The sequence below is a fragment of the Kryptolebias marmoratus genome, linkage group LG7, assembly GCF_001649575.2.
Source record: "Kryptolebias marmoratus isolate JLee-2015 linkage group LG7, ASM164957v2, whole genome shotgun sequence".
Classification (NCBI taxonomy): Eukaryota; Metazoa; Chordata; class Actinopteri; order Cyprinodontiformes; family Rivulidae; genus Kryptolebias; species Kryptolebias marmoratus.
The window spans coordinates 17,297,169-17,309,075 of record NC_051436.1 but is presented as its reverse complement, the minus strand read 5'-3'; the positions used below and the strand labels follow the sequence as shown (position 1 = coordinate 17,309,075).

The window sequence follows — 11,907 nt, the reverse complement described above, 5'->3', positions numbered from 1 at the left end:
GTAGCTATCTGTGGTGCGACTGTCCTCGCTCTCTGCGCAAATACCGAGTCTCCAACATACACACAGACACGTACATACAGAAAAAAATGTTCAAAAGTAAATAAAAAACAATTGGTTTCAAGCAGTTCTGAGGTCTGAAAACACAAAAAAGAATCCACCCAACAGCACATGTCAGAAAAACAATCATCTACAGAACATGGGATCATCTGATCAACAGTCTTATCTGAAGGTGGAAATAAATCCTCTTGATTGTGGCAGACATACCCTAACTGCTGTAAAACAACTTCCTGTTGCTTTAGCAGTCTTGATTTGACATGTTGCCTAAACAGGGTTTACAAAGTTTAGGAGTTAATTTTTAGGAAGAAAAAGCGTGTCAGACACAGATAGATGTATTTGTATCCTTCCATTAAAGAAAGAAAGACCCTACAAAGATCACTGAAGTAACTTGAAAAGGACAAAAGTTTAATTTATTTTTTTGTTTGTTTTTTTATTTTTAAATAATTCTGTTGAAGCTAAATTCAAAAGCAATGAATGATTTTCATTAGTTGATTTTCAGTCTTTTTTTTTTAAATTATCATTGTCAGTTTCAAGTTTTTTCAGTGACCTTCGTTGGTTTTTCTTTGCTTAATGAAAGTGTACAAACAAACTTCACCATGTCTGTACACCAGCATGGCAATGCTGTCCATGAATGCATTCGAATGAACGTGTCATGAGTTAGATTTTCTGTTCATTTTAAATTTTAAATATTGTAAAATATCAGCGTTTTAGGACAAACCTTTTGTTATTTCATACAAAAAAGTGATACAGTTAGGTTAACATTCATTTCTCATAGGCATGAATATCATATAATAATTAGAGAATTTCAAAGATTTGTTTGAAACATTTGTTTGTTTGTGTTTTTCCTGAATGGACTGTCATTACAGAAACTAAAGAGGCCTGAAGAGTCTGAAACAGAGCTCTTTAGTCATTTCTCTGAACTGCAGAGTCTGATCTTAAGAGTGAATTTGCTGGTGACATCCACTCCTGGGAAGATTGGTCTGAAAGGTTTTCTACGTCTTCTCGATAAAGGTGGACTTTCTTTTTCCCTTGACTGTCAGATAACAAATCCAGTTTTCTGCATAACGCTAAATTAAAGTCATTTCCATCTGATATTTTTATCCAATCAAAAGCTTCAGTCTAATTAGCATCATTGTCAGACTTTAACTCCATGGTCATGCTTTTGTATTTGAATAATTGGATTTTTCCCACATCACTGAGCTGCTGAATGCTTCCTCCTTACCCCCCTATGATCTAGTCTCAAGCTGTTGCATTAAATCAGGACCTAAGGATGGGGCATTTGGGAGGCATTTGGGGGGGGGGGGTTCCACATCAGCTGCTGCGTTTGACTCTCCTCCGGGATGCAAACACTCTCATCCTAAAGGTGTTCACTGGACTACTTTTAATGAAACAAGCAAGTAATCACTGGTTGGATTTACAACTGATTAATGTTTGGAGGCAATTCAAGGTACCCAGCTAGAAAAAAAGTCCATAAATCTATCAATATTACAGGAATTGAGCTAAAATTTGAAACTGTGTATTATGATATTTTCATGTTTTGACCAAAGTGGGTATAAAATCATAATTTTTCATCATAAGGTGATCTTAGTTCAAAACTATGCATGTTTTTTTTCTTCTTCTGCTACTTTTAGCTTCTAGTTAGCCTTTTGCTTCTTTTAGCTAGTGTTTTGCTACTGTTTAGCTTTTAGGTCGTGTTCTGCTTCCTTAAAGAAATATTGTGTTTCTTTTAGCTTTAAGTCAGTTTCAGCTTCTTTAGCAAATTTCATTGAAGTCATTCAGCACTCAGGATTCCCTTTGTGTCATTTCTTTAGTTATTTATGCATTAGCAGCTGCATCTTTGCTGTTAGCTGTTTAACAGAGACTTGTGCTCTCAGGCCGGCAGCATGGGGGTCTGTCAGAGACCCAGCTGGCCCTGCCTCCTCCCCCTCTCCTTCCTCCTGCTGGGCTGCTGATGCTGGAGGCAGCCTGAAGGAAGAGGGGGGGCTCAGAGCATCACACACCCCGTCTGTCTGCCAGTTATTCATCCATCCCTGCCTCCTCCTCCTCCTCCTCCTCTCCAGCACATGGCCCTTTGTATCTCCCCATTCACAGCACTCACTCTGCCTTATTTCATCCCAAGGTTCGCAGAAATTAAAAGCTGCAAGATTTCTGTAGTAGACTTTTAAAACAGCTGGACAAAGGGTGCACTTAAAAGAGACAATGGTACAGTCTGGGGAATATATCCAGAAAGAAAAATCAGCATTATCAAAAAGTCAACAATAACAGCCTTGAAAGCTGAATGTGTTAATTTAAATACCAAAACACACAAAGTTAGGCAAAAAACAAAAACAAAACCCAATAAAAAAAAAATCCCTGTTTATTTTGTCTGATTTTAAGCACAGAATTAAAGCCCAACAAACAGTTTGATGAGAGTAAATCTTGCCTCACATCAGATTCAGAGCTGCTTTAACCTCTGACAGCTGGGTCAGACGACAGCAAACACCACGTGACCAAAGGTCAACCGGAACTAAGAGTTAGAACCCAGAAAGCAGCCTACCTTTGTCGCTTTTCTCTTTTTCCATGTTAAAAATGAACAAAAATTCTCCTTCGGCCCGGTGACAATAAAGGAAGGGCGGGTGCAGTGGTCAACGGTGATTGGCAGCAGTGCGGACCAATCATAGGCTTCTGAGGGCGGGTCTTGTGTTAAAGCCATTTAAAACCTGAGGCTGATGAGGTAAAGACAAAGAAACAGAACTAGTTAAGTCAGGTAAGTAATATAGTAGTTATAGTGGAGTGCAGAATTGTAGGGGTGAATAAAAATAAACTGGAACACGGTTTGTAAAAAACAGTTTAAAATCAATATGTTTCCAGTGATTATACAGTAGGTTTCAGAAAGATTTACCTTTTGGTATTCTTTATATTTTTTTGTTTTTTCAACCTGGAATTTAAATGGATTATCAATTTAATTCAAAGCAAGGATCTTAATTAAAATACTTTAAATCAATTAGGTGAAATAAAATTAACAACTTTTAATTATGAAATTATATAACTATAAATAATAAAACTGAAACGTGATATGTGCATATGTATTCACCCCCTTTGCTTTGAAGCCCCAACCGTTCAGAACCCTTCAGAAGTCACATAATAAGTCTGATAAGGTCCACCTGTGAGCAGTGTAAAATTATGTTGATGTAAACCCACCTGCTCTGATAGCCCCCAGAATCAACAGCAGCATGAAGGCCAAGGAATTCTCCACATAGGTCAGACACAAAGCTGTGAAGATGAACAGATCAAAATATATTCAAGATCTCCAAATATCCCACAGAGCTCCAAAAAATGTATCTATTAACTGAATGATCCAGCAGGAACGGCTGTGCGGGAACCTTCACTGTTTAACTAAAACTGCAGAAAAACACTAAAATACAAAAGAACAACAGTCATGAAAACCTTTGGAGAAACATCAGTAAATTATGTTTACAAATCATCCAAAAGGACAGAGGGACAGCTTTGGTTTTTAAGTGAACAACAATGGTGAGTTAAAAAGTTTAGTTTGGGCTTGTTTTGTAGGTAGTGATATTTACAACAGGTGCTGGTCACATTCTTCGTTCTTCTGTAGTTCTGGTCACTTCGTACCTTGACTCGCACCTCTTTTTACCCATCTGCCATGGCTTTATTTGTACCATAGGGTTGAGAAACGAGGTGACTTGGAGCCCTTTATTACAGTGTCAAAGCATATATGTTTTAATCCATTTGTTCCCATTTTATTCACACATTCACTTGATGCATAGTTGTTGAAAGATTGTGTCTAACTGATGGTGTCGCAGTTCATTCATGTTGACATGGTCTGTTATGTTCTCATAACACATGATGTGTTTAACTGGTCTATTGAAGTTGTGAGCTTTTGTATGAGTAAACAACAGGCTGCATGGTTGGGCTGTCAGTTAACTACATATTTATTTGCAGGTGATTATTTAGGGTGTAAAGAAACTTTGTCAAGTTTTTCTATCATAGCAGGCAATGTTTGGGTAAAGAACGATGTGTCGAGCATTCATAAAACTTTCTAGATAAACCTAACCCCATAGGCTGAATTGGTTTCAGTCTGCATTGTCAAGACGTTAATGACACCATATGAGCTTGCTCCTCTTCCTGTGTTAGTACGAAGAGGATCATGCGAAGCCCTCTGTTTTAGCTTTCAAAGAAAGAAACTGTTGGCTCATCGACCTTCTCACTGACTTAACTTGGCTGAGTTTTCTTAGCTTCTGCAGGAGCAACAACTATCAACCTTCTGAAGTCTGACCTACATTGAACCAACAAACCATTATATCATATTTACTGAGCTGAACTGTGAGCGCTTAGGCCCGGAGTTGCTCTCTTCCATCCAAAGATCAGAGCTAGCTACAAACATTGAGCTGGTCTAAAGGACATTTTGGACCCACTAGCCAAAGCTACTGGAGATGGACTGAAGTTTTTTCTGATAAGCAGCTGGGATAACCAAGAGGGTCTGCATCAAGGTTCCATCAAGCTTCCTCACTAAGAGAGTTACACCCAGGATGTGCCAAGGATGGCCTTCAAAGCTCAGTAATGGAGCATAACATGGGCCACATTAAACAATGGAATGTTCTTAATGATCAGATTGCTCCATTTATTTGCTACATGGCTGTGGTTTGTGTCCTTAGTATAACATTTTTTACAATTATTCTGGGGTTGATAGTCATACTCAGTAGTATAAAAGTACTTTTTTACTTGTTTTCTTTAATTTGTTAGCTTCCATCTCCTCTCATTCTATTGTAATGGTGTAAACAGAGTAATTACTTCATATTTTGGTATCTGACCATTATTTTCATGATCCATCAATCAATTAACCCTTTTGCCATAAAGTTACTAGACTGATTTATTTGTTTGAAATTCAGTGACCTGAACTAGCTCCAGAATCCCAAGAGTGACGAGCATAAATCAAACTAAGGCTAACATCTGACCTAACTTCCAATGTTATTGTTTGTGCTTCTTTTTGCTTTTATTTTGTTGCATTAGGTGTAAGTCCTACAATTTGCTCTGTAAAAAAACTGTCTTAAAGATTTGCTGCCACTTCTACAACTTTTTTTTTATTCAAAGCAACAAAGAATGAAACCCCCCTAAAAAACCCAGTGAGCACCTGCAGCGCACACTTTACTGATAAATAAATAACTCAGACACATTGACACAGTGAAATAATCTGAATAAAGCACTTTATTAGCAGATGAATATTTGAAAGAAAACAAAGATTATAACAGTTAGTGTGTTACATACAGGAGCAACATTTAATCTGACACTCAGATTAAACTCAAAGTGTGATATGTTTCTCTTCAACAGCGCCTTCCTCCATGTGACTCTACCATCTAATGATTTTCAAATAAAGTCCCTTCCTTAAAGTTGCATTAAAATAAATACAGAACACAAGCATATTTTGTTTAAAATGACCAGAGAGTAACTAATCACTCAAACAACATTGATGATGATGATGATGATGATTTCATACATTTCTAATATGAGGTCAGTGGACAAACCACCATTCTTCCACCCTCATGCATGCCTTAATAGTTATACACCTCAGCTTGAATACAGACAGATAAAACTGGTATATGTCCAGTATATGTTAACATACATCCAGTATATGTTGGCAACTTGAGCAGGTAATGGTCCAGAAAATCAAGCAGAGCTGACAGGATTTGGGTTGAACTGAGCAGCTTTTACTGTAGCATTCAAACAACATGAAACATGGAGGTCAACGGAGCTAAGAACACAGAACAGCATTAGGTTTAAATCAAGCAAGACTTCACTTGTTATGCATAAGTGCTGCTGCAGGTCAGTAAGCTTTGCTAAAAACAAATGTGAGTTTTTGGTGACACCCATGTCACGTTCGGTTTAATGATCCTTTCCTGAAGTCAAAATAGCTTATAAAAATATGTTTTATTTTTTTCTTAATGTGAGTTCATATCTTTGACAATGTTGCTTGTTTGACACTTTATCTTCTGCACTCCACTCGTCTTTTTATTTAACCAGTCTTCAGCCTATTTGTGAAGCCCAACTGTGTTGACTTATGATGGGGAATTTACTGTATAGAAGAATTGAAACTACATACTACAAAACGTTAGGGCATGCTTTACAACTAATCGACTCCTCTGCCTGAAAAGAAGACGAGGCCAGATCAAAAGAAAATTCAAAAAACAGTGTGATAAGGTGCTTTTTGATGATTCCTGAAGTATAACAGTGGATGAAGTTCTTGTCCCTGTCTTTGGCCTTTGCTTGAACAGTCAATATATACAATTTTACAGCCTCCACTGGCCCTAAAGTAATGGCAATGGTGTAAAAATAAACTTGAAGACACAGCTTCACACTGAATGATGACCCCACAAGTATCTTAAGAACACAATGGGCTCCCCTTTGCATGTGATAAGGTGTGGAAAGTCCACAGTGATTTTGCTCAAAATTTCTGTAGTGAGGTTGTGGTGATTTATTATCATGGTGGCAGCTAGGCATGGTAAAAAAAAAACAACCCACAGTTATCTCCTTTTTAAGACCGTGGTATACCTTGAAACCAGTAACCGACCCATGCCTAGTGCCAGCGTATCCATGACGTGGGGCCTGCGTGTACCAGTACGGCTCAGTCATAAAGAACTTGAAGCAGAACTGGTCACTCTGGCCTCATGCCCAGGCTACAACTGTGATTGTTTAAAAGTCATACAGACAAGCTAGTGTGGACATGATAGTCATGGCGGTAGTGACCTGCTAGGAAAGTTTGATCTTTAGGTGTGTAACTGCATCCTGACATGGTCTGAGTGGGTCATGGCGGAGCCCAGGGCATGGTGAGATTGTAAGTGTACACGGTAGTATTAATGTCAACGCATGCTGCTGACCTATAGAGTGTGGTGAGGATGCAGCAAAGCACCTCAGGGATACAGAAAATAGCAGCAAAAACCTATCTGGTGAGTAACTTTACAATTGCCTTCACACTGATGGAGGTTTGCTAAATTTGCCACAATCCGACCAAGTTCTAATAGGTTGTGTAGGGCATGGAGTGAAGTCACTATCTAGTGTGAAAAGGCCCTACAAGAAAATTTTGCGAACAGATGAAACAATACATTAAAGGCAAAATGGTAAAGACTTAAAAAAAAGATGACAAACTCAAGAGACAGGTCAAGCTTGACAGCATGAACCAGAGAGACCTGTTGGACAGTCTGCACAATGATTAGAAAATGCAGTTTATTGTTTTTAGTCATTGTTTATGGAAGCGTTGGGACGGGAACGGGGGCTGATGCAGAACCTCATGGGAGGCGAGGAGCATAAACACAGGCCATGCAAACGCAGCTCCTCATCCTCTTCTGTGAGGCTGTCGATCGAACATTCTGACAAAACTGGATTTAAGAAGCTACACATATGCCCAAACGTTGTGAATCATCCCCACACATGATGGCTCTCTGCAGCATCAAAGGCAGATGCTTTACTGGTGGAAAGTGTTGGTATCATGAAGATGCATACAGATAAATCAAGTGGCTTATTTTGTTGCCTGCTTCCTTCCAGATTGTTGTTGAGATGTTGCAGCAATACTTTAAATCCTATCTAAAACAGGTGGGCTGCCTTCTTCATGTCATTTCTCTTCCACAGAGCCATGCGGTCAAACTGCTCCAGGGTCATACCGAAAACCTGCTGGAACTCCTCTGGTGATAGGTGTCTCTGAAAATGGGAAACAGGTCAGAGAAGAATTTTTACTTGCACAGAACATTTATTGTCCAAACAACATAACACAACCTTATGTTAGGGGCTTTCCAATGGCATGAGACCACTTTTTATTTTTTACACTGTTTGCATCATGACAATTTATAGTTCTTATAATTATATTTAATGTGTCTTTCTTAGCTCCTGTTTCACAGTAGACTGTTTCGTTGCTTATTAGGCAACCTGCCCTGTTACAATTGTATTTGCATTGCTAAAGTCGAAGCTGTTTAACTGTGGCTGATATCTGCTATGACATGCTCTTCTCTGAAGGTGCAGCACAAGCAGACTGATCTTTTGTTTGAGTCTTGGCTCCGTCTTCTGAATGTTTGAAGCTCTTTCAGTCTCTGCTTTAAAAACATTAAACCAAAGACCCACCACATGTAGCTCCAACTATGGAGCACTCCATTGTTGTCTGCTAATTGTTGTGCCATTCCAGTGATCTTCTGGCAATGTGAAAGCAAACACATAAATTATTATTATTATTTAATTTCCCTTTGGGATTAATAAAGTATTTTTGAATTGAATTGAATTGAATCAGTCCTTATAGCCACTCTATAGTGGGACTAACAGTCCTTATAACACACAGAAAGTTCTTAGATCAATTTGGTCAAAAATACGTACAATTTTTGCCTCACTTCTTGTCTGCTTCAGGATAATTTAAGTTTGGTAGCACCTTATAACTCTTAAACAGCATCAGTAAATAAAACTAGTAGTACTAAGACCCCCTTCATGCTGAAAGACAAGCCCAATATGAAGTTAAAACAACATTAGCCAGAACTTTGGTCTTTGCAGGCATGGTCTCAACAACTTTAAAACACAATGGGCTCCCCAATACATATGACATGTTGTTGAGAGCTTTAAGCATTATTAAAACTTCATAAGAAGGAAGGGGTGGTTTATTATTGTGGTGGCAGTCCTTCCATAATGCAGGGCCCATGCACCTCGGTGTGTCTTGATCATTGAGGATATAAAGCAGAACTGGCCACGCAGGCCTAATGCTGAGGCTGCAGCTCCACCACACTCACACTCTGATGGCAGTACTCCATGTAATTTATTACAATGCTTTTAGGGGTGCAGCTGCTACAAGCATCATGTCCCTCCACCTCTCTCACTGCAGCTAATAGAATCAAACCACCCTGTCACCATGCAGCTGCAATAACAAATCTACACTCTTCATCCTCCAACTATTCCAGTCCTTCCAAGATAGAAGTCCTGCAAAAGGTTGGAATGGACTGCGAGACCATCAGCAAGAAGCCTGGTGAGAAGGTAACAACTGGTGATGCAATTATTCAGAAATCTGAGAAATATAAAATGATCATAAATCACCCTCAGTCTGAAGCTCCATGTAAGATTTTTCCTCATGAGGTAAAGACGATTAGAAAGATGACAAATCAGCCCACAACTACACGAGAGGAGCTTGTTAATGATCTGAAGGCAGTTGGGACCACAGTCTCCAAGAACGCCTTTGGTAACACACTAAGATGTAATGGAATAAAATCTTGAAACATTCCCAAGGTTACCCTGCTTAAGAAGGCACAGGGACAGGCTGTCTTAAATTAGCCCCAGAAAATTTGAATAATTCAGAGAAGGCCTTGCGAGAAACTGCAGGTCAGATGAGAGCAAAATTTTGCTCTTTGGCATCAACTCAAATCGTTCTCTACAGCAGTGGTTCCCAAACTTTTCAGCTTTCGACCCATAAATTAATAGTGACAAAGGTGTGTGACCCCATCTGTTGGCTGTTCAAATATCCAAAAAGGTAAAGACCTTATTAAATAAGAGCATGATGACTGCAAAAACAGTCCTAACATCCATTATGCTATTTTTTAAATCAGTTTATGATTTGCATTTCAATTCTCTGTCCCAACCCCAACTTTGGGAATCAATGCTTTACAGTCAAGCACAGCAGTGTAAACATTATGATTTGGGGCTTTTTTATTTGTGAAGGGTACAGCATGACTTCACTGCATTGAGGGGCCAATGAACGAGACCATGAACTGTCAAATCTTGATCAAGAACCTTCCTCCCTCAGCCAGAACACTGAAGAAAGATCATGGATGGGTCTTCCAGCATGACAATGGTCCAAAACATACCACCATGGCAAGAAAGGAGTGGCTAAAGAAGCTGTACTACATTAGGCTTATGGAGTGACCTAGCCATTGTTCAGATATCAGTCCTATAGAAAATCTTTAAAGGAAGCTGAAGCATTGAGTTGCCAAGAGGCAACTAATAAACTGTTCATTTCCTTATAAGTGAGGAAATGTGCAAAATTAAACACTTCATTCCTCCACTGTATATAGGACAATTCTAGAGATCATGACAGATCGTGATCATCTTGGTGGGGGCATTGCGGTGACATGATCTACCAGGACATAGCTGCATCCTGATGCTGACTGAGAAAGTTGTGCTGCGATGTGGGGCCTGGTGCATGACGCCATCATGGGTGGAGGCGATAGTCCTGCCGTGAGATTGGCTGCTGACATCGATAGTGATAAGGGCACAGGGCAGCATCTCAAGGATGCAAAAAACAGCAGGCAAACCTATTTCTTGAGTAGTAAGAGTGTAGCAGTAGCAGCAAATCATTCTCAGATATTGAGATCTCACCTGATCAGTTCTGTCTGTTTTGAGCTCATTTCAGAATAAGCAGTTTTAGGTCACTATTTGTCTGTTTACTGAAGGCTGCCAAAATTTGCTACAAACTGGCCACATTCTAAGAAGTTGTGTAATATGTCTATGTGAGGGGTGCCTATGGTGTTTAAGTTTCTCACATAAGCAGACATTAAACTGCTTTTTGTATTGACGTTTAAATCTATGCCTTAGACGTTCTTCCAAACAAAAGTACTGTCCAAAGCTCAACTTGGCTAGCTCTGCCAGTACTCACTAACTCTGCTTTAAATGCCAAAATAACATTAACGGTACTTATTTAGAGTAAAAGAATGAGATGTTTTATTGAAATACGTCTCCTGTTTCGTTGGCAGCACTTGATGGAGATAATAACCAAAACTAGACTTTGTTTCTGTGAATTAGCCAATCAACATGTCCAACCAGAAGAGGAATGTGTAATGATTAGTTTTCACTTTGAGGCAAAAAAACAACAACAATTAAAAAAAAACATGCAGAGACCTTTAATTTTTCACCTGCCACGCTGACAGTATAATAACAAGGTGACAAAACAGCTGACAGATTCTTTTCTTTTCCTCTTGTCAGTCACATCTGATAAGTTAATAAAGGTTTGGCCACATTCTTTTCAGAATCTAATGACCACAACGGTTTCTGTCTCTAGGCACATGTCTGTGTGTGTTGTGTTGGGGAGTCTGTCTTTTATTAAAGTATCTCATCAACCATTGAATGAATTTTAATGAAACTTGCAGAAAATAATCATTGGTTGTTTATCTATAACTGATTAAGTTTTGGAGTGAACCCAATTCAAGGTTTATAGTTTCATTTTTCATCAGGTTTGTCTAGAGTCAAGATTAATTCAATGCTGCTGCAACCTTAGACTCCACAAACATAGCTACAATTCGATCAGTTTTACAGAAATTCTGCTAAGACTTGGTGTGGTGATAGCTGAGAGCCGATCACAACATGTAATCCAAGTGCTACTCATTGTGAAACCGTTTTGCTTAAAACTTTAGAAATAACTGTTGGACTCAAACCCTGTTTGTCTGTTCAAAAAATATCTCATGAACCACCGGATACATTTTAAAGAGGACCTATTATGCTTCCTTGAACAAGTCAGGATAGGTCTGCGGGCTGTACAAAACATGTTCATTACATTTAATAAACAAAATCATTCTCAGATATTGAGATTTCACCTGATCGATTCTGTTTGTTTTGAGCTCATTTCAGAATAAGCAGTTTTAGGTCACTATTATGCAAATAAGCTGCTGTTAGAACTGTTAGAACTCAGTCAGTTTTACAGATATTGAGCTGAAGAATGAGCTGGTAGTAGCTGAGATTGTGCTTAACATTTGTTTTTTTTTATTCAAGGTTTGATCAAAACAATTACAACTCCATCATTTGTCAGCAAAGGATGATTTTAGCCTAAAACTACAACATGAAAGTCAGTGGGCGATATGCATTCTTTTAAGGACTGCTAGGCCTCTAATTGCCTTCAGGAGT

At 38.8% G+C, this 11,907-nt stretch overlaps 1 protein-coding gene across 13 annotated transcripts in view; it reads right to left on the bottom strand.

The window, feature by feature from the left end:
- Positions 1–5,244: 5,244 nt before the first annotated feature.
- ablim2 (actin binding LIM protein family, member 2) overlaps positions 5,245–11,907 on the bottom strand; it is a 97,990-nt gene continuing 91,327 nt past the window's right edge. For all 13 annotated transcript variants that reach the window (XM_025009131.2, XM_017430315.3, XM_017430318.3 and 10 more), the window contains one exon: positions 5,245–7,746. In XM_025009131.2, the coding sequence (XP_024864899.1) occupies positions 7,633–7,746 (114 nt within the window). In that variant the 3' untranslated portion in view covers positions 5,245–7,632. The remainder of the gene's footprint in view (positions 7,747–11,907) is intronic.